The sequence below is a fragment of the Lineus longissimus genome, chromosome 18 (assembly GCF_910592395.1).
Source record: "Lineus longissimus chromosome 18, tnLinLong1.2, whole genome shotgun sequence".
In the NCBI taxonomy this organism is placed as follows: Eukaryota; Metazoa; Nemertea; class Pilidiophora; order Heteronemertea; family Lineidae; genus Lineus; species Lineus longissimus.
In genome coordinates, this window is record NC_088325.1 from 13,031,796 (window position 1) to 13,055,551 (window position 23,756).

At 41.4% G+C, this 23,756-nt stretch overlaps 1 protein-coding gene and 1 long non-coding RNA gene across 2 annotated transcripts in view; both read left to right on the forward strand.

The window, feature by feature from the left end:
• The first annotated feature begins 177 nt into the window (after nt 1-177).
• Nucleotides 178-11,269, forward strand: LOC135502091 (deleted in malignant brain tumors 1 protein-like). Its single transcript, XM_064794645.1, has 16 exons — nt 178-776; nt 1,507-1,681; nt 1,849-2,024; nt 2,486-2,630; nt 3,403-3,584; nt 4,469-4,619; nt 5,104-5,288; nt 5,670-6,038; nt 6,251-6,439; nt 6,844-6,954; nt 7,332-7,382; nt 8,533-8,586; nt 9,393-9,485; nt 9,902-9,952; nt 10,339-10,392; nt 10,595-11,269. Exons 1-16 carry the CDS (start codon nt 599-601, stop codon nt 10,639-10,641), a joined length of 2,211 nt encoding a protein of 736 aa, XP_064650715.1. The 5' UTR covers nt 178-598; the 3' UTR covers nt 10,642-11,269.
• Nucleotides 11,270-12,907: 1,638 nt separating this feature from the next.
• LOC135502181 (uncharacterized) overlaps nt 12,908-23,756 on the forward strand; it is a 63,753-nt gene continuing 52,904 nt past the window's right edge. Inside the window, exon 1 of the long non-coding RNA XR_010449737.1 lies at nt 12,908-13,125. This is a non-coding gene — a long non-coding RNA (uncharacterized LOC135502181). The remainder of the gene's footprint in view (nt 13,126-23,756) is intronic.

A 23,756-nucleotide genomic window follows, 5' to 3' on the forward strand; every position in this document is an offset into this window, starting at 1 on the left:
GCAAAACTGCCCACAACAAGTATTTCAACCTAGTTTCGCATTCACAAAAGAATATCATGTCGTTTCTCATGAATAGTTCGCGTGCGCGAAAGAATTCGCTCCGCTTGGGGGACCTTGTTGTGATATATTAGAAAAACAAATATTTGGGGCATTTCGGTACCCGTTATGGGTGAGATGTCGTCGAGACTTGGTTGAGTGACGGCGGACGACAGCTTGAGAATCAGCTTGCTCAGGGACCCCGCGCAGTGAGTACCTGGATACTCCGTAATGCCGTATTTCGGGTTCAAGGATTTATTCATAACATTTCGGGGTCATAGGAGTTGGATACGATAATTGCCATTTTTTACGACCAGTAGTTTGTACATGATACGGACATCCACATTCAAGGCCTTCTAGTTTGTCGATTTAACAAGCCGGTTAGCTTTTTGCGGCCAGTTCAGGATACGTTTTCATGAATGACAGGATTTTTTTCCGTTCATTTCAATCATCAATATACATTTTTGTCCTCATCAAAAGTGACAGGATACTTCCATCAAAGGTTTTAAATGGACGTCAAATTTAAAGGATAATAGCATACTGTTTTTGAAACGTCAGACGGATGAAACATCGCTGCCTGCAGTTTTCATCATCGACAAAAAGGCTATTTTTGACTTTCTGTTTTCTGGATATTTACACTTTCTGCTTCGACTTTGAGGACTACATGAAAAGCGACATTATGCTTGGAAACATTGTCAATTTACCAGTGGTTGTATCTTTGCTATGTTTGCTAATGACAGGTAAGTTTTTGATAATTTAGCTTTTTCATCATTATATATTTGCTATTGAAACACTTCAGCAAATAACAAACGGGATATAAAACAATATCATCAAAATACTTTAATGTCTTCATTTCCAATGAACCTTTTAAAAATCAAGCTGAAGTACGTTTGAACTGCTTAACTTCAACCCCACCGTAGGCCTACCCACAACGTGTTCATACAAGATATCGTATCAGTGCATGCGTAGTGGCTTCCTGTCGAATTTTTCAAAGGGCCCGTTTATGCTATTTTGCATATTAATTTTTGTCCGATACATCACCGGGTAAAACTTTACTCCTATGCTTATTAGTATTCAAAGTACGCCGAGCACATCTAGGGCGAATACTTCTCTGTCTATTTTCCCGGTAAGTGATTATCCTTACCAATCCATCAAGAATATGCCTACCAATATGTACATAATCTCAGTGACATGCGACAACTCAGTTATTCCCTCGGGGCCCTGTGCAAAACTTTTAGGAGGAATACTAGCTTGACGATGAAACGAGCAGCCAATATTTAGCCAGAAGTCTGCCATCGTGTCCCAACAAGTCCTATCCCCAGGCAGTCTCGGCTCGTTGAAGAGAATTTGCGATCACGAAGCCTTGTGTCTCAACGTAGCTAGTTCTCAGGCCCAGCTAATATTTTTGTATAAACGTCCTATTTCAAAGCAAACTGTTGATGGCTAATTAGAAATTCATCATCATTTCAGCGACGGCCACGCAACAAACTGTCGTGCTTCGCCTTCTTGATATGTACAGGAATGATCGCGTGAACAGCAGTAGCGGTACCGTCGCCGTGCGGTACCAAAACCACTGGGGCACGATATTCAATTCGACCTGGGACATAAACGATGCTACGGTGGCCTGTAAGCAAATGGGATACAAGTAGGTACTTTGGGTAAACCTCTGTAAATGTGTGTAAATATAAGTACCAATATGTAAATTATTAAGATAGAGGAAGGTCGGGGATAGATCAGTGGATGAGGTGGGAGTATCGTGTATATTAAATACCAAATCGTTCTCTTTTTCTCATTTCGCTTTTTACTTTTAAGGGGTGCAATAAAAGTCGGACACTTTGGCGCAGGGAACAGGAATATACTTCTAGATGGCATCAACTGCACGGGGACTGAAGCTAAGTTAGAGGATTGCAGACACACTCCTTGGGGCGACGCGTCGAGTAACGGTGCTACCGAAATGGCAGCAGGGGTTGAGTGCACGCCCGAGAAAAGTAAGAGACAGATTGCGGCTTGGTCTGTTGTCCGAGCGCCAGTCTCTAGAATCTAGAACCACAATGTCATTTAGACCTGTTATGATAAATGTGATTTGATCCCAAGCAAATATGCATCTACAACTTCAAAAGGCGTTCATCGGACAATTCAAATGAAGCCAATGCCTCCTTCTTTCTTTTGATCAAAAGACAGGCCTATTACTTGAACCTGTTCTTACGCTGCACTTCAAAGAATTGCTACATATTCGGTTTTCAATAAAATTTCACGCATAGGTACTTCATTTTGATTTTCCTCAAAAAAACTGACGAACTGGTGCGTTTTGCCTCGAAGGAGTCAAACATAATCTTCTCAAAATGTAATGCAAGTTCTAAAAGTATTTTCGAATACGTCATCTAACAATCCATTTATTTATTCTGTTAAACTCATGTTGAACGAAAAATCATACGTATCTCAATTACAGAAATACAAGGTGTATTCGACGTGAGGTTGTACCGAGGCCACGAAGGGTTGGTGGAGGTCCGCCGAGGGGGCTACTGGGGAACGATATGCGCAGACAAGTGGGGCATCAAGGCCGCGAATGTTGTCTGCAGGCACCTTGGATTCAGGTAACTCAAGTTTTTATTAGTCCAGTGGTGTTTTTTACGAAGGTAATGAGTGTGGAATTGGCTGACTTTGTTTGAAATCCTGTAATATATTTCAAATCAGAATGTTGGAACAAGTTGAATATGATCTTAAACAAGATTCTTATAAAAATCGTAACGAGACTCCCGTCCTGACATGAACTTTCCATATGGACCACCAATGGTAACCCAGCTCACGGATACGCCTCAAATCATCATGTCTCTAACTGTGTTTCCGTGTGAGAGTTATAATTCCTTTTCTAAAACTCTCGTATAAGTTTGTGATGAAAATGAAATGAATATCAAGGGTGTCATTGAGTTATTGAATTGGCCTACTTATGTTTGAGTACCGCGCGCGAAATTTGTGATGAGTGCTGTTCATCGGGCTTTCCGGTGAAGGTTTACCTTTGGGGTCTTGCAATAGACATTTTAATGCATTTGGTGTCAAGAATCAAACCCTCGTGTCGATGATCGAAATGTCGCAATTAGACAATGTGGTTGAGAAAACCGAGTCTACTCAAATATTTGAATATTGAAGTATGGCAAGTTACCGTCAAGTTAAGGAGAGTAATCGGTGCCAGAAAATGTTGTGTCCCACGTAAAGATGTTATCTAATCTACAGCATCTTATCAAGCTCCGGGCACCACATTTTGACAATCAAGGGCTTGCAAGATAATGCGGCTCCTGTTCAACGGCTGTCGCCACCTATGGGCACACACACCGTTCTGGCTCTTAACCCTTTTTGTATTGTTTCCAGCGGAGCCGAGGAGGCCTACAGAATTGTTGACTCTACGTCAAGACCGGTACTCCTTGATGATGTCCAGTGCAAAGGGGACGAACTTGTAGTACACGACTGTCTACAGAGTTCGTCCTGGGTGAAAAATGTTTCCAAATGCACCAACAGAAGCATGGCGGCTGTGAAATGTAAATTAGAAAGCAGTAAGTTGTATTTTAACGCATGAAGTTTTGCAAGGGAAAGGGTCTAACTGACCTCTGCAATGAACTCCAAGGGCTGGTTGTTAAAAAAGAGTGAATTTTCATTAAGAGTATAGGTTAGATCGCCTGCGCAACAGATGGAGGCCAGTATTGGAGGGTGGGGTTAGTCACAATCTTTTCAAACCAGTTTGTCTTACATGCCTTACTCAAACAGCTCAAGAATATGTTGGTGACAGAAAACAGGATGCTAAACGAGCAAATTACACTGATTTTAAGCTTCTGATTCCAAAGAAGGGGCGGGAATTCCCACTTGCTTATAGAAATGATTTTGTTACAGTACAAATATAACTTCTTTTGACAATTAAGTGCAATGTTGATAAAGAATTCAACAAAAACTCGTTTACCGTTTTTGTAGCTATGCCAACTGAGACCTTCAAACTACTTTCGCGCCTGGCTGCACTTCTACATCCCAGTAGCCAATGTGCTCATTGGCTGTCATGAAAATTCTTTATTCTTGCATCAAAATGTCATCCGCATAGATACCGATTTGATAATGGATGTTAAGCCATGCGTGACGGCGCGCGCCCCATTCTCACAGAAGTTTTGTTGACCTCGGCATTGCTATGAGACGCGTGGGGTGGCGCGTAGCAGCGTAAAATTTGTGGCAATTGGAAATTGCAAGGTTCGGCTGTACCAGTAGCGCGTGTTCTGTGATGTATTTAAAAACCGTTATGATAAGACATAGGAACCATCTCTACTTTGACAGAGGCCTAATCGGAAAACACGCAACAGGCTCATAGGCTCACGAGCCAACACGCCAGTGGTCTTGAACATGACCATAAGATCACTATGCACTAAATGTAAGGAACTGTTGACATCTTCTTCAGAGACCCAACAGCAGTTTGCTGTACGGCTGACAGGCGGCTCAGCGAGTTACGGGACCGTCGAAGTCTACCGTTACGGGCGGTGGGGCACTGTGTGCGATGACGGTTGGGACAGGGTAGACGCCGGCGTGGTTTGTAGGCAGCTAGGATACGCGTGAGTACATAGTTAAAGATCATCCAACCATATTTCAAATCATCATTATATGATTTCATGTGCTTATATGAAATCATAAAGGTGGAAGATTTCTACTCTCCAATTAACTTTCTGGTAGTCGTTCTATCATAATGGAGCTTTGCCTCATTTTCGATATTCCAACGTGCTCCCATTCGAATGAATATCCTAATCTAATTGTGTACTAGACCGATATTTCTTTGAAATCATTGCGATAAAATTAATTCATCAGTACGAAGTACAAAATAGAGTCGAGGAGCATTGGTCATGTTGGTAGCATAATACATACAGGGCCGGACTATTTTGCGACAACCTGATACCTGTATTTTAAGGTCTGGCATACCCTCTATGACATGTTATCATATCTCATTGGCAGGAGCTACACGATACGTCCTTGCTATGACGGCACGCTGCCCTTTTATAAAAGCTTTCTTCAAAGTAACTAATACAGTTCTAATTCATCTAGCTACGCTACTTCAGCCACCTTCGAGTCGAGATTCGGCCAAGGTTCGGGTGACATCTTCCTCAGTGACGTGAGGTGCACAGGGCAGGAGATGAGCCTGGCAGATTGTCACAGGACATACAACTGGGGTGATAGCACCCCGTGTCAGAGCTATGAGGCTGCTGGAGTTATATGTGCTCAAATGAAAGGTAATGATCATTGTCACATTGAAAAAAACAATAAATAGAGTTGTAAGTGTGTTATAGAAGGGTCGTAGGTCTCACGCAAACTGAAATCATATGCATTTTCCCAATTGTGCAGTTACGTATCTTAATGTTCTAACTGGTTAGAGGGATGAGCAGGTATGCTTCTGGCTTGAAATTATCTTATACCAGAAATCCCGACAAAGGTGTCTACGCGATTTCAATCAATATTTTCTGCCTTATTGCGGTCACCAGAATGTCTCGATAAAGAGCTACATCGTTACTTACCAACAAAGTATTTCTGCTTTTTAAACGATCAATTACTTGACCACCGGATTCATATCGGGAACTTCTTGGCACTGAACTTCTATCCTGTTCCTTTTCTAGTGCAAACGGTTGACCCATGCGCAGCAATGACGAAGACTCTTGGAGAACGCGCCTTCTTCGAGAGCCCAGGCTACCCGGAAACTTTCACCTACGACGGAGGGACATCGTGTTGGTGTGATGCAAGCTCATTTAACAAAACAAGAATCTCCGTCTACGTCCATGATAGGCAATTCCAATACAACTATCAAGAAAGGCTAGAGTTTTTCTGGGGGAGAACGTATAAGGAAAAGACAACGCGAAGGCGCCGAGTGCAAGGCGATACACCGCTTTTTAATCTGGGACCTCTGAGCTTTGATGCCGAGTCTTTCCTATTGGGATTTTACGATCTTGGCATGCCTGGGGATGGAAAATTCAGGATTGAGTACAGAGGTATGATAGCATCTTTAAATTGATCAGTAATCTTCAACCGGTCTTTAGTCATTAAACTAACCAAGCCGCGTGGTGTCATTGAAAGAATGTTTTGCGCAAATTCCCTGACATTCCTGCCTAAAATTTATAGATATCATATTTTAGATGGAACATTGAACATAGCCAGTTTTTATGTTTGGTCTCGCTGATGCATCGAACCTCCAATGTTTCAGCCGACCAGCCAATTACCATCGCCTGCCACAAGAAGTCAACCAACAACGTCAGCACAACAATACCACCCACCATACCACCGCCCTTCCACAATGATGAGGACAACATATTAAAGCAATGGGCTATGAGTGGCGGCAGTGGAGTACACAAAGAGGAGACGGACATCATAGCTGTCAGTCAGGATGAACTTAGTAAGTCTCGATATTGGTTTTATAAAATGCCCTTTTAAAATTTTCTAACCGCTTAGCGAATGCCTTGGATGAAAAAAGAATCCATGAGGCATGGTCGTAATCATCGGTCAAAACCTGCAATGCACGTAAAATGCTGTTGAGGTTTCATGATCACCTCTTCCAGGTTGTGCATTCTGGCCAGCTCTCCTTTGAAGCCATGGTGTGCGGGTGCATTGCTATTAACTTCTTCTTGGAAGCTATGATGTCAAGCAAAACCTACCGCACGTTACGTAGACCACACTTACAATGCATTTGGGAAAATGTTGGAAATGATGTGCAAATCCTTGCCCGAAACGAATGGCGCAGTTGCCTCTGGATGGCCAAACGGTACAAGCGTGTTACTATCAACATGTTTTTCTTTCTAGGTAAACTGATAGTCGCCTCCTTCTTCGGCGGGGGTCTTGGAATGGGCATGATCATACTGGCATTGGTACTGGCCTGTCACCTCGCCAAGAAAAAGTGTAGGAAGGGAAAAGGTAAGCCAAGTGATAAGCATTCAAAATGTACCCTATCAAGCGTTCGCACAGGTCACAAGGTTAGGTCTCCACAGAGACACTCGGCAAACTTTAAGCTACGTCAAATTAACAACATTGACTAGACTGGCGACTCCTTGTCATCGAAACACCCAGACTCAACATCTGTCAAGGACGAGTAAAGCGGAATAGGTGGATTTCAGCACATTGCGGAGTTCCAGGCAACCACATCAACCGATCTAAGAATTTAATGCTGTTATCAAACGAAGAAAAAGAATGAATGGACTAACCCATCCACTAATTTATTTGATATCTGCAATTGTACGAATATATGCATGTAACTTGTGGTAACGTAGAAAATATGTTCTTTTCTTTTTCAGGGCATTTAAAAAGCAATGCTTATGAAGTAGGCGTGGATAAAGGTTCTGATTGTAAGTACATGTAATTCTAGGCTGTCTACATGGAGTTCTGCAAAAAAGAAGGTTTATGAGTCAGAGAATCAGCGAGAGGTCATTTATCATTCCTTTTTCTGGAACGTGACTAGAGTTGTATAATTTAACGCTGAACTGCATGCAAAAAACCAGAGCACCCCATGCGGCAATAGCAAGAAATTCAAACGATCGAAAGGACTTTCTGAATACGGCCTGAAACATGATAGACCTCCAATACTTCGATGCGCTTGATTTCACAAACCAGCAAGCCACAGGACGATGTGGACAGTCTCGGAGAATTATGGAAGAGAAAAAAATAAAAATCTTCTCCAGGGACTCGAACCCGGGAACTCGGGCTCAGAATACGAGCACTCTAACCGTCTGAGCTAGGGGGGCTTTCTTGTGAACTGCTGCCAGCAAATATATCTTATATGAATGGTGATTATGCTCTATTTTTGAGAGATGAACCAGAAATTTTCTCAAGTACATGTAATAGAAGAAAACACCAAGACAAAGGTGAACATTGCTCATAGAAAACGTAAACTCCGCATACACGCACAGCAAAGAAAAAATGACTTTCTCCCTTCAGTTGCCCACTGGAAGCCGCTCAAAGATGTTGAGCAAAGATTACACACAAATGTTTGCACGTTCCATGAAGGCGTATAAAACGACAGGCATTTCAAGCAGCCCAGTGGCCTCGCGGATAAGAGTGTTGGCAAATAAAACCAGAGGTCTCGAGTTCGAGTCCCGATGAGAGGACTTTTTGATTTTTTTCCTTCCAGAATTCTCTGCGAAGGTCCGCATCGTCCCACGGCTTGCTGGTTTGTGAAATCAAGCGCATCGAAGCATTGGAGGTCTATTATGTTTCAGGCCGTATTCAGAAGGGCCTTTCGGTCGTTTGAATTTCTTATTATTGCCGTATGGGGTACTCTGGTTTTGTGCATGTAGTTCAGCTTCGATGTCCACCAGTAGCCTTTTCTAAACCAGACATGATGGTAATTGACTATCTGATTAAGATTGGGATACAGGACATGATAAATGTGATAAAAAGAAGGTTGAAATACTGTGTCATCGGCCAGTGTGTTCAAAACCCCATCTGTACAAGCGTTTCTAGACAGATTTCCTTTAACGTATTCACTTTCTCTTGCAGCTGATGAAAGGCGGAACTCTGTTGAGGGTGCAGTTGATGATCCGCTAAATGAAGGTAAGATGTCATGAGCAGTGTTGGCCCATCTGTTGAATAGCATCCCGCGAAGTTACTATTTATAGCTCACAAGGTCATTTGCATAAATATTGATGACGTTTTAGTCACGTGACAGTCGGATATCGACACTTATTTCTACGCATTTGAGCTTATTTCAAAGTCAATTATCTTTGACCCTGCATTGTTTTTAGCATGAATGATTCCATAGAGTCAGAGAGAAAAATATTCAGAGCAATTATGTAGTATTTCCAACACTCGGACATGTGCCAGATTGAATCTAATTGCCCTATAGTTAGAAAGCCTGAATCCATTACGAAACCGCATGTTTGTCCGACATTGCCTGTAATTCAGCGATGGGGAAATAGAGGGCAGCAGCTGCAGTGACGTCATCTTCGCGGAATGCTATACGGGGTTGAGGGGAGGGGTATTTGTGGATTGGGAATAACTTCCGTCTTTATAAAGTAAGATAAAATCCGAGTGAATCAGTGGCTTTCGCTACACAGTGACTCTATGACCGTGATAACAAATTCTTTTTGTTGGATGTATTTAAAGACAATGAAACTGGGTGATGTAGCTAGGACTTTGGATATTGTTACACTGAAATTTTAAATACACATGTATAAATCGTTCTCTCCGTCTTGCCATTGGTTACAAAAACCACGGTAAAGTAAAATGGAATTATCGCTTTCTAGCCGTCTCCTCTGTTTCAACATGGTGTCGACAATAGTTTGGTTTCCTTACACCAAGCACTTTCGAGCCAGAGTTATGTAGCTATGAAATTGATTTCCTCCTCACTCCGATTGCAGATATTTCAAAAATGGCGCGAGTCGTTTTTACAAATGGTCGAAAGCGAAGTCGACGGGTGACCTTCCTGCTGAAGTCCCCTTCATGTAATGCATGTAAGTCTTAAAAAACAACTGAATTAATCACGAAAAGCAAATCACCGTAAGACATGTTATAGAAGTATATTTTTTGGTTCATGTGCAGTGTTATTTGTATATAAAATCTAGGAAGTGACTACTTGGCAAGCCCGGCTTACCAAACAGCGACTTTTTCTTGTCCTGAACGGAAAGCCGAACTCATTAATATTAAAGTAAAGTCTCCAGCTCGCCAAACAGGGTAGATTTTTACCAGTTCGGCAAGCCCGGCTGGCCGAACAGGGTGGCTTTTTACTGTGCTGTTTGGCAAGCGGCTCTCCAAACAGAACAAAAAAATATGCCTGTTCGGCGAGCGGCTTGCCAAATAGACCCGGCCTAAAATCTGTATCGAAATTTTTCTATACAATTCATGTTTTATTAATTTCTTTGCATTCTAGGTGAAAGAAAAGATCAAGCATACGTTAATGAAGCCTATGAAAACTATCTTGGTGAGACCCTCGAATTTTTCATATACTGTTGCCATCTTTAGAGAGTTCGAGACTACGGATATACAGCACTGAGTTGTGCTACTGGTGCTTCTTGATAACATTTTCTCAAGCTAAATGGCGACCTTCTCCACGATTCTTGGCCAAGACCTTTACTGGGAATTTTACAAGAATCTGGAAACTAATTTACTTGAACATATTCACGAAACTGTTAGATCTTAATCAAGAATCGTCACAGGAATCCTATCTGGACGTTCAAGTCCCGGCCCAGGCACCATTTGTCGTGGTATTGGTAAAAGCCATGCCGGAATCTGACCATGAGCTGACGTGACTTGATAGAAATGCTAAACATTCTACTTGGACAGTGTCATATTCAATTTATGTTACAGACGGCGTGCCAGACCATCCATTCCCCTCGAAGTCAATATGCGAAGAATGTGAAAGTAAGTACACGATTCAAGGATTCAAGGATCAAATTCCTATTAAGACATCAGCGGAAGAAGCTGTTGTGCATGTTTGGTGGCAAATGACACGGTCTTCGTGCTTTGGGCAGGCTGTGGTATACAATATATAAATCACATTTTGACCACAACTGAGTCGTCGGTAGGCTCGCAAAGATAACGTCAGTTGCTTTGTTCCTTGCAGATAATAACAATATACCAATGGCAGTATTCCCTGAGAGTGACCTGTAGCTTCAATGTGACCAAGTCCCCGAAACACAACAGACGAGGTTTGCGACTGACGGCAGTTTTTTGTCATGCGAGTAGGAAGAAAACGATATCCGATTCGTGTAAGCGCCATTGGTAGAAGACATCGCGAAGAGACAAGACCACCATTAAATGTCTAAGCCTTTTAGGTGTTGATTTGACAATGTTAGACAGCGTCGCATCAATTCATGTATGTGTTCCTGAAGTTGAAAATTGGATACGATATTCTGGACAGTCTGGGGAGGAACTGGTAAACTTTTGAGGTGTAGTCGAGCACGGAAATTTTGATAATCGGACAAGTTTGATAGAAGTTGATATTTCGAGTCCAAAAGTTCCACGATGCACATGTGTTACCAAAAACACGTACCGCGATTTATCACGGTCACGTTAGAGAAGCCACAGCGATATCATAACGCAATAGGTTAAGGGTAATGAGAACATTTCGTCAGGTTTTGATGTCTGTTTATTTATACTGTTACAGTGTACAGTATAAAGCATATTCCACATGTAACTGTTAAACGAAGTAGCGTTATTTTCTCAACGGACTGCTTTTTCTGTGCCATACTAATTTACTTGCATGTATAACACATACCATGTACAGAAGAATTGATAATATATGACATTATTTAAAATTACAAATGTTCTATCGTTCTATTGTTTTCTTTATCCTATTGTACGTTCCTATTGTACTTTTCTAGCCCTTTTCTCGGGATCAGTCACCAGTGTAAACTTTCAAAGAGGCCAATCAAAACAAGGATAGCTCCCTACTACAGCCTCGGTCTCATGAATGTTCGCCTTTTCAGGTTCCATATTTGCAATACATCTTGTGGCGCATGGTACTCTCACCGAGGTTGGCATCTCGCGATTTCGCATTCCGCATCTGGCGATTTATAATAAGCCGTATAAGGCTACTGCTTTTGCCCCAAATTTACTAAAGCGTGCATTGTACCTTGAATCGGGGCACAAGAGGAGAGTATCATCGATTTGTTGTTGGTCAGCCAAAAAGGGTTACAACCTTCGTACGTAAACCACGGTCAATTAGTGTCACCATCGCACCAAAGGATAAAGTTATGAGTAAATGATGAAGTTGGCCTATCGTCCTTGCGCCGAAGGGAGTCCGAGGAACATTCCCGTCGCCCAGCTAATTTGATGATATGACATATTTTCTAGTGAGAAGACATCAATTAGTGACAGGAAAGGATGCACTCCAGTTGCACCCGAGAACTGGTGTCAAATGTGGAGCGCTAATTAGGGGATCTGATTAGTGCCAAATTGGGCATTACGGGCGGTTGAGGCGGTTAGCATGCTAGCGGGGTGGCAAATCGAAATCTTCTCACTTATTTCCAGACGGGTCATATTCAATGGTAAAACTACCTGCAGCCAAGTGAAGGTAGTTTTGATTACATTACAGAGAGTGGCCCGGAACTGGCTAACAGTGGTTACACACCTGCCACCTGGTGGAGCTTATCCGTACAGAAGTTGGTCGTCGATTTTCAAACATGGAATATTTTATTAAATTAAATCTGCTTGTCCATACTAACAATCAAATTTGTGTAATTTATGACTGAAACGGACAACTCATATGAAAAACCAATTGTTTGCGTCGTTACACTTAAACTTCATATCGTCAAGGTATAAAACGTTAACTTGAATAAAATTTTGAAACTTTTAGCCTGACTTGACAAATACTTTATTCTGTATTCAGAACGTCGAGCAAAAGACTAACACTCAACACTGAGACGTTACTGCACTGTTTAGTGAAGATTTATCTGATTACGCCTACGAATCCCGGATCAACTCTTCATTGCATGATCGATCCAACATGAGTTCGGACAAGACCAGGGGACGAGACGAGAGTCCGACATCCGCAACCTCCTATTCTCGCCATTAGTAACGGTTGCTAAGTGATACTTGCCGAAAAAGCTGACTAATATTCAAATTATGCTTCAAATCATCACACAACGTCGTGAAGAAATAATGATCATAAATTCGTCAGATGTACGCGCACTGCATTTCAGTTTTCCGGTCATCGTGTGCCAAGTTCTGGGAGAGGTACCAGCGTAAAATTAGTCTCTTCCGGTTTAGAAGGCAAATAAAGCGCAGTCCTCTCATTTGGAGATTGGGACATCCGCCCCCGATGATCCAAACTAGAGCACGATTTCATCAGATTACACCTACCCATTCAAAGCGATTTTCTAATTGGTTTTCACGACACATAGAAGCAAAGACAAGAGCTGAATACGAGCAGGAACAAGGCCAGTGTTGACGATCATCTCTCACACCCACACTCAATCACAGCACGCCACCTGTCGTCGTATCTTCACACTTTGTCTAGAACCCGAGCTGCTCACCTTATCGATGCCATTTGAATATCAGTGACGGGATATATCAGTCAGAAGTGATAAAAGCGAGACAGAGCGGGTTTGTGGACTGTACTTAATAATAGCATTCAGGATGAAGTCGTTAGCGGTGAGTACAGCCTTTTTCATATCATTCTCAGTTTTACTCTAGTCATATTTACACTCTTGTTTAATGATTCATTTCAGACTTTTGTTGTCGCTATGAAGAGTACGAACTATTCATTTCAGACTGTGTGCAGTCTCTTCGAAGAGTGATAACTCTTCATTTCAGACTTTAAAAAACCTCTCTTTACACTTTTTCCTTGATGCGGTCATCTTTGAAATAATTTGAGATTTCAGATGTCGTCATGATTATCATCGGTTTGATTGCAATATTGTTTGTCTCACTGAACGACTGACTCAACACTTCCAACATTCGATGACTGTTCATCTTTCAAGAATTTCGGAATCCTATTGAATGTCTGTGTGACTTTTTGACATTTTTGTTGTTCCAAAATTTTCACAATTACGTCCGTTTTATTAACATAAACGGCACTAAAAACGACAAGTTGGACACCTGCAACGCCCCAACCCATAAACACGCTCAAACAGCACGAACTATATGTCGTTGCAAGTTGCCATTTGGTTTGGTTTAAAAGAAGTTATACTTGATATGGGAGTTGTTATAGTAAAAAGGGTTGTCCAAACATTTTGGCTAGAACTTGAAATCCTAAGGCAATTAGAACTTCAAAATGAAGTTAAAGCCAATTTCAAGGGTCGAAGTCCGTTCTCTTGAGCACAAAGAACTGACTCTCACCCTTGAAATTGGCATTCCCTTCGCTTGGAAAGAGTTCTAATTGCTAACGGATTTCAATTTCTAGTCAAACTGGTGGGGCCTATGGTCAGCCCTTAATTGGGCGACAAATTCCCAGAAGAAAATTTACAGAAAGGACATTTTGCAACAGTCCATCTCTACGTCACAAGGGATAGGTCAAGACCTAGTCCTGGCAGGATTGCCGGGGCCAGTATTTGCAGTGCTGGAGGTCATAACAAGCTGGAAACCAAGCACACCAAGGGTGTTGAGGGAAAATATAATTAGACCGCCAATCCCACCTCAGAGATTTCCTTTCACATGTTTTTATTGGAGTTGTTATTGAGAAAACGGTGTTTTTTTCATATCGTGGACAATGTATCTGAAAACCGTTCAAGAAACGAGATAAGTAAGCTTCGACTGTCGTAAACTGTATTTCGGATAGATGTAGTGTGTTTACAAAGCATTTGATCAATACTATGCACTCGCATCATATCAAAACTGAATCTTGCAAGTTACTTTAAGTTTTGAGTAAGCGGATCGACACGATGTTCTTGTTTATTCCAATGCGGAGAAGTTTACTAACCACGGATGTGATGTTTGTATTCTTGTATATATTGCTATGTAGCTAACATTACTTGAGTCTACAAGATGAAGGTTCACAGATACAATAATTATCATTACCGCCTATATACAAGTACTGGTACGTCCATTACACTTCGGAATTCTAAGTTTTGTGTTTGAGTTCGAATAGGATGTTATGCGTCCTGAATAGGCCCTATCTTCATGTTAAGTGAGATGCTTTTTAATGTATTGCAAGTTTCGCCATACCCGCATATAAAGTTGTTTGGGTGATATATTGCAAATTGTACTTAACGAACAGAAAAAGTCGGAACATACACCCTTCGAAATAAAGGCTTTTGGATTTTTTCTCTCTCAAAAACCTTTATTGCGAAGAGTTTAACGAAGACAAACTTATCTTGTCATGTAAGCTTACAAGTACAGGTGTACGAAAGTAAAGGTCTTAACCATGAATCTACCTTCGGATATAAGTAAAAAAGGACGAGCAGAGATCGACAATGTCGAAAAGGGCAGGAGATGCTCTCGATATTACAGTTCAAACTAATGAGAGAGTGTAACTCCAGTATCAGCGCAAACAGCCACTTCTACGCAATTCGTGTTAAGTTACTTAGATGATCGTGTTTTACTCCAATAAATTGATGGTAACCATCATTATTTTGTATTTCCGTACGTGGCTGAGCATACTAAATGCGCGAGGTGAAATGCGGATAATTTATGTCTATTGTTGAGAATTTTCTGCAAAAGTTATCTCGGGAATTTCTAATTTCACTTCTTATTGAATTCCGCCTACATTCTAATCAGAGTAATGCATTGCATTACATTACATTACGTCAGAGTGTTCTTCATTCAACTCGTTGCCGTAAATAATTGATAATGAGCCGAAAAGGTAACTCACGGGAAAGTTTTAAATTGATGTTTCTAATGAGACTGCGTTACGCGGGGCTTGTCGTTGCCATATGAATTTCAATTGCAGTTTCCGCCCGTCGCCAGTGTAGAAGATTCAATTGTCTTCTCCGCAAATGTGTCCTTCCTTATCGTATGGATGAAGATGTGGTTAAGTACACTCAAGTTGTTCAATGGCTAAGAGATTAAAGCCGGATAATAGACGCATTTTTCCCGGGACTCTCTATCCTACGACTAATTTTTCTACTACACCCCAGAGTGCCAGGTCTCCAAGAACTGGTCTGTGGTAATTACTGATCAATGAACAGTGGAAGTGTTATCAAATTTGATGATGTTACGTGTAATAAACACATTACTATATGTTCATCATTACTAACATACTAATATTGGAAAACACGATTTTGTCTAAATTCATCATGATTGTTTCCCGATCTGCCAAGCGTTTTTTTGCTCATGGCTACAACGCGTAACTTATATCTATCTTGAATGCGATATAACTCATCTTAATATCTGTTTCTGCAAGAAACCGATATTATCTCCGGTTTAAGCGTACAAAGCCCAAGGAAACATATATGACTAATATGCCACAATCATAACAATTCACAATTCACTTTTTACCTTCAACTTTTTTACGATGTCTGTGCGGCAACTGATCAACTAATGAAAACTCCTATTTCGTCTTAAGTGAAAACTATTAATGCCATATGATAATAGCCGATGCTACGTTAACTGTAGGATAACATGAACGCATATTTCAGCTAACAAGTGCGCTCTTTATTATCACGTAATAACACTGTCTCAATTGCAACAATTCGTGCTGATTTCTGATAACGGCGACGCTCAAAAATCCAATTTCGCTGCGATCATTTTTCACCTCAAGGCGAAAGGCGAAACGTAGATCATTCGATAAAAATGTTCTGTGAGTAGTTATCCGATGGAATTCTTTAATCCGGCGAATTTCTGATAATTTGGAAGCAGAATGTTGACTGGGAGATTACGGAATGCTGGTAAAGATGGAAGGATTTAGTATTTTTTAGGCGACAAGTCCGCGAAGTCATCGCCAGTACATATCCACTTTTAAAAATGGGCTTATTTACATGACTGTGGGCAGGTGACATAAAGTTGTCCACTTAGCCTTGCTGTTAAGGAGCACGACCGCCGTTCGTAATTACGTGTACTTAATTGCTTAAACCAGCATCTAAACGCGAGCGCGGTGCTTGCCAACCGAACAAATCCACCCATTATCTCCCTCAACTACAGCGTCGTATAGATAATTCGCTGCTGATTCTCAGTAATCGGTTTCTCAAAACCGTCATTACTCCCTCAAGATCTGTTTCAACTTGCCGCTAAATGCGTAAGTCACATCTCTTTTGGTACCATTGTTTTGCCTTGGGAGTGCTTTTTACAGGTCCTAACAGAAATGACGATTTATTTGCTTAGTTCTTTGGCGAAGGCTTTCCTTTCTTTTATGGTTTTTGCAGCTTTGGCGAGAATAATGTCAATTGGCTAGAATGATGTTGGCGATAACATGTTATGGCTTCTCAGAATTGGCGGCGCATTGTCAATTCTACAGAAAGAATAAAGTCAATTCCTGCCCAGAAAGATCGTCTAAATTAACTTTCCGTAGATTTTATGAATCACCACACCGAAGGAAAGCTTTCCAACTGATCGAGACCTTATCTCAATCTTGTGTATTCGAGGTAGGCGTTCCAACTTACCGAGCAACCTGTCTTGCAGAGTGCCCGGTTGAGGCCTTGGATTCAATCACAGGAAAATCAGCCAAAAGTGCTCCCGAATTTGCCAATCTACTGATTTTAATCAATTTATTTTAAAATGATCTGTGCAACTCTGGTTACTTGATCGACATCATATGCAGTCACTTTGAGGTTAATTAATCACTGATTTTCTCTGTGTTGGACACAAAAAAAATCAACTTTAAACCAATGCCTTTTCACTGCCGAAGGCAATGCAATTAAAACATCCCCTTCATTAATGTCCCTACTTCATTTCAGTTATTTTTATCGAGAAAATCATCTTGAAGATGTAATTAATCTCCATCGAGTCGGAAGTCCTTCTATCAGTAATTGAAATGAGAAGTGCTCTCAGTGCTGTAACAACAATTGCGGGATGCTCTGTCAACAGTTGTGCATAACGAACAAGCCTCATCATCTGATTGAAAATTATTACAGCAAGTTTCTAAATCTGTAAGGAGCTTTTCTTCTTGTGTTCATGACTTAACTGTACGTTGTTCGTCTGTGACTGGGGTTTCAACAACAATCATACTGTCTATAGCCTTTTTTCGCTATGAGGTCAGACCTATGCTCAGATAAGCAATCTGGCCATTTCGCCAAATCTTATCGAAGCGTGAGGTGATCTAATCCTGCCGTTACTTATGATTTGTCTGCGAACTGGACTTGAGCGAGCAACTAAAGGCTATAATGTCAACATGTTGACTTACAAGATTCGAAATTGGCGTTTCATGATCCAACATCCGTGTAAAAATTGGGAGACTGGCCTCCTTAGCATTGGTAGGCAACAAGTCTAGACGAACGAAAACACTGATGAAAATCCTTGAAGGAGATTGTAACCCAGAAGGTGTAGTGTGCAGGTCCACCTGTGTGTGGAAACGCCCTGACTCTCACGGATCCATTCCCCGAACTACCGAAATATCTATCCTATTTGGGGCATAACTGGAAAAGAAAAGCCCCTTGTACATGTAGTCCATCGACGAAGATGCGGTTTTCAAGAGCAATGGACATATCACACATAGATATCAGATCGAGCAGGGTCAAATACAGTAATCAGTCGGCACAACTCTTGGATAGGTGTGCCATTGCAATATGTTTGGTCATTACTCATTCTAATGGGCGGATGCATGATGTTCTCGTGATGTGGCTGTCTTCCGTTGGCAGCCCAATGTGCTCGTCTTAAAGGCTAATTGAGTCAACGAACCATTATTATATGTAAGAGCTGCGGAATCACCATTCCCTTGGACAGTGAGCGCAGGTAGAGTCATGAAGACGGAAAATAAAATGGAAATGCGCTGAGCACTCGATCAGTTTTTCAGGCTCGAGGTGGAGACTGCCTAGGGAAAGTATGAATACCTTTAAAAGTCTCATCAATTTCTTTCGGAGATGCCAAATATCGACGATGTTTCGAACATGGAATGGCTTCCACTCATGTCTCCTATGTCATGTTCTAATCGACTGGTGCATTAGGTTTTAATGTTGGCAGATGCATTTACTTTCCAGTGTGCTAATTTTGAATAAATCTAGTCTATGAACCCATTATAGCTGCAGAATAACCATCCCCTGGGACAATGAGCACAACTGGAGTAATAAAAGCAAATAATGGAAAATGCGCAGCGTAATTGGTTTGTAAGGGGAGCGTATGAATGTGTTTTTTAAGTTTGCTTACCGCTGGCAACATATCATGGAAGGAACCATTGCAAAGAATGATTGATATCAAATAAAGATCTTGGTGGTTTTTTATGGCGCAGTCAGTCCGTGTTGTTCTACATTCTAAACATATTTCTTCTTCTTCTCCTTAGCGTTCGAGATACTTTTATGGCTATATCACTAAAGAATCATATCGACCTGGCTGCCGTCTTTTGTCTTAAGCTTTGTCGCCATTATGCTCTGTTCGGCCATGTAGCCAGTCTCTCGGCGTCTCAGAGTGGGCATTTCCTGAGAAAATGCTCTGGACGGTGACGTGTTTGATCGTGTGCGTTGCACTGGCACCTCCGGATCAACCCATGTTTATCCTCTTGAGATTGGCCTTTAGGATAGTGGCCTCTATTCTGTCCATGTTTCCCTAGGAGATAACACTAATCTTGAACTATACGACATCGCCGAAACCATCCCCGAAAAAAAGCAATTCTGTATCGGGGTATCAGGAAAATCCATTGAAACACTAACGGGTATAAATCCCAAGAGAAACTATTGGATAAGAAACATTGGAACTTTTAGCCGGTTACCAAGAAACCAACCAACCACTTATAAGTACGGATGGCACGGTGAGATTAGCCGTCGTATCGGCTGTGCTCCGCGTCAGAAATGCCAAGGGAGTACGTTACATTGACAAAAACGAAAGAAAATAAATGTAAGTAATTAATTGTTTTCGCTCATTCAGAATACAAGTGAATCGCAAGTCTTTTTAATCAAATCGAGTTGATTAAATCCAGTTCGGTTGACCATGATATTCCAGCTGTAAGAAAATTAATTATGCACTTAAATCTCAACAGGCCTTCTGAATTAACTGAACTAAACCTGCTTTGTATCTAAACAGAAGTTACTTTCGGCAATAGCAGTAGCTAGGAGGCGGTAGGGAGCATCATGCATTCCGTATCTGATTCTGCCAGTTTCGAACAAAATTTATTTTACATTTTGCCGGGTTGACATTTCAAGCTTCAAATAAATTGGTGACAGGAACACTATTTGTCATTAGCCACTGGTGTTCGATGGCCACTTATCTACATTTGGACAATCGCCCAATGAGAGGAACAGCTACCATTTGCTCCGGAGAACAAAACTACGCTAGTAAATCGTGCTTGCTATCACTAAGCGACCGTTACGAGTCACGAGGCTTGGAGATTGTAAAAAGTAAAAAGGATGTATTTTTCCTTTCATTCTCATAATCAATGATTAGGCCCCATGCCTCCTTGCCAAGCTGTTATACCTAACTACCAGCCAAAATGACACCCGCATGTCTGTCAGATATATCAAACGTACTTCAACTGACAATCACGATTACAATATCCGTTTCTTGAAAGCTTGACTTCCATGTCGTTGCCCGGGTTTTGCCACGAAGTTTTGTTTATCATAGGCTGTCAAAGCTGAGCCTGTCGTGAAATTGTCAGATTTCAAAACCGCAGAATGCATTATTTACTTAGTGACATTTTCACTCGCGTTTTTCCATATGTCGGACATTTTGAAAACTATGATATCTCACTTGCTTCCATCGAGTTAAAAATGTCCACAATCACGATCATAACATCCGTTTTTCTTGCAAGCTTAGATTTCCTGTTGTTGTCCGGGTTTCGCCACGAACTTTTTTCGCATTAATTGTTTGGACTGCTCTTAAAGTAGCATTTCAAAGATTCAGTGACGCTAACTGCCATTGGCGGTGCGTCACTTCCTTAAAACGTGTCATCATACACCATAACAGAAATAGCGACGACTCATTTTCAAGTAGAGTTGTTACATGTATTTGCTTACGTTTAGTCACTTTCCCGCCCGCTGAAACATCAAGTTGGCAATATTGGGTTTTAGTGTAAGTATTCTTTATTCAGTCAAGCAAAGTGAACAAAATTGTCACAACTTGGGCATAAGCATAAGTGCCATAGTGGTAGACCCCCAGGCTCTATCAGTGGTAAAAACCAAACCAATCGTCAAAGTGGGTATGTTGAAATCCGTTGGTTGAAAACGTGCATACTCTCATACCGGCGCAGGTAAGTTTCCCCAGGGTTACTGGCGACAGCTTACCATTTCAAAAGTTGGTGAACTGCCAGGCAGTTAGCGTATCGTCCCTCATCTTCCCGCCGCAATGATTGGAAAAGTTCGTCCAACCTAAAATAGGTGTAACAACATCTTAACGCAAAGTGTGCCTGCAGTTGTAAGGCGCAGACTCCTCGGTGAAAAGCGTTATACAAAAGCCGTCACTTTTTCATGTTTAACCGTACCATTAGATAATTAACCATTACCTCCAAAGCAGCGCAAGCTCTGTCTCTAATAACCTAAATACCTTAACTCGTTATCTCAAGGAGCAGCGTACAGCTATATGCAACCCATTATTACTCAAACATACTTCTAATGTTTCATACGACTCGGCGAGATTTTTAATTACCAGTTGCTTTAGAATTTGATATAGTGTTGCTCATTGAGCTTTGAGCGTTCTTTCACTTGTTTGAACATTTCTGTAGCCAACCAAAGCGAAAAAGGCCATTTTTAGCTCTAAAACGCCATGATGACGATGAAATCTGATCTAGATTGGGCGCGATACCCTCCGCCATTGCAGTTGAGTCGTCTTTTTGTTTGAAGAAATGCCAGTGGTTGTATGGCGAAAATGAAGAAACAGCCTTGAAAAGTAAATTGGCCACGGGAACCTCGAGCTATGGGAGTGAGACATATTGATTTAATTCCTGAGACAAATGGACAAAAGTTCGATTTTCTTAGAGTGTTACATTTGTCATCGTCACACGCAAGCCACTGTCGTTATTGACGGAACTTGGACGAGTGAGGGGCTCATTAGTGTCAAGACAGGTGATTCCTGGCCCTCCACGGTGCTGGCATTGATTGGCTAGAATCATAGTATCTCTTACGCGTATTAACAGGGTTCATAGTCTGAAATATCGTCTTCGGAAAAATGTCCCTCTCTGTTTAATGGTGGCGGATTCAGGTATATTTCTAGAAATACTCAATGCCTTTATCACCTCGTCGATTTGCAATCGTGGAGCCTTGTGTGTCTAGATGTTCCTTCCTGTTTTTATAGTGGTGGATTCAGGTATATTTCGAGAAATACTCGAGGCCTTTATCACCTCGTCGATTTGCAATCGCTGAGCCTGGTGTGTCTAGATGTTCCTTCCTGTTTGGTAAATGAAATGTGAAACTAAAGCTGTCAACAAAGATATTGACTCTAGTACAACAGTTATGGCATACTTGACATTCTCTGCGAAACATTTACAATAGAGAAACCATCAACAAACAAGCGCCTACAAAATGACGTCTCATCACCTGCCCGGAGATATTTCCTATCACAATCTGTCGCTTTCATAAAGAGTCGATCAAAATCGTTTCCTTTTGTAAAACAGGCATTTCGTGGCAAACTTATTAAAACTGATATTAACATCGCTCTGCTCTGCTAAGCTGTTTGGTGAGATTTAAGAGCTTGCGGCGTGATCGATAAGTAAGCTGTTAAACTGTAAGTTGCCAAGGGATTGTATTGTGGTAATCCTTGCTTCAGTGGAAACATGTAGTTTTCTTGGTGGTAGAGAAGACATTTTTCATTTTGTTGAAAGAGTTGACTTCTCTGAAGCTTTGATAAACAAGTTTTTAATATGATTTTAATATTCTCGGATAAAGGATCAAACGGAATTAAACGCACGCTTTAGAGTCAAAGGCATGTAAACGTTTTTGATTGGTGCAGCGCATGGGGAAAGAATCGAATAAAGAGAAGTGAATTTTAAATTTAAAGTTCTGCAGAACAATTCTTGTCAAATCAGAAGTGCCGAATTCCGCATCCCGGTGTAACATCTGTGGTTGTTCCCCATGTTTCAGTGTTTCCAAACAATAGGCAGCTAGAGAGACCATGACTTTTCAATAGGGGGGATACACAGAAATACTCGTCAATCTATTTTTGAGCGTTCCCAAACAATGAGGGGAAACACTCAAAAACAGAAACACTCAAAAACATTACACCGGCGTGCCTATTCAGGCCAATGAGATGAGTTTATTATTTGGCTTGGGCTAGTGATGACAGCTTTCGGAAATGGCTGAATCATCCGTAAGGCAGGAGCTAGGGGCCGAGTAAATCGTCTTCGTGTGACTAATATGCACAGTTAGGGAACTGGGTTGTGTTCGAAACAACATTAGATCTATTCCTCATGTGAATAGTTTCGATGTACTGTGGGTTGGAAGAAGCCCTCTATCGGCAGTCACGTGTAACTTCGTCTGACATACACTCCCCATGTCTAAGGAGTCCATTTAAGTTCCCATCCTTCTCACCTCCCCGAGCTGTGGTCGGTTGACTATAGAGTGGGTGGCCCATATCATTCGTAACAGCTTCACGAATGCTACTTTGACCACAAGTCTGTCTCCTTTACGATAAGATCAAAAAGTCATTATCTTCAAAGAAGGACCCGTTTATTTTAGGTTGGTCACGTTCCGCAATCGAATCAAAGCTATCGGTCATCTCGGCTCGATCACTCGCTTGTTTCGGTTGAGCAGTCACATTTGATTCGAGACAGTCCTTGAGTTGACTTCATAACGCATTGCTTGAAGTACCCTACTGCATCGACCATCCCAGTAGAAAATCACTTGTACCGCGAGATTGTACGGATGTACCAGTGCATGCTGATGTATCATTATGTTGGTTACGAACTTTTTACGTGTAAAATTTGACTTCAATGTTTCTTTTACGCAGCTGTTTGAATGGTAAACACCTACACGTGATGGATACTGTATTACTAATGATGCGATATCTGTAATGAACCTGGACATGTTATATTTTTTAACTACAGATAGTATCTCTTTAAGCCGGCTGGAGGCAGTAAATGTTTTTGTCGCCGGGTTTTTAAAACTAAAATCAGAGATGTGAGAATCAATGAACATAACCATTCGCTCTTTAAAGTCTTGGTTAGCAAATTTCTGACCTATTGCATCTGCTATACTTAGCCTCCCCGAAGGCCATTTCTATTCCTGTGTGTTCCTGGGCGATGATGATGTTTGTCCCGCACCTAAGCACATCTA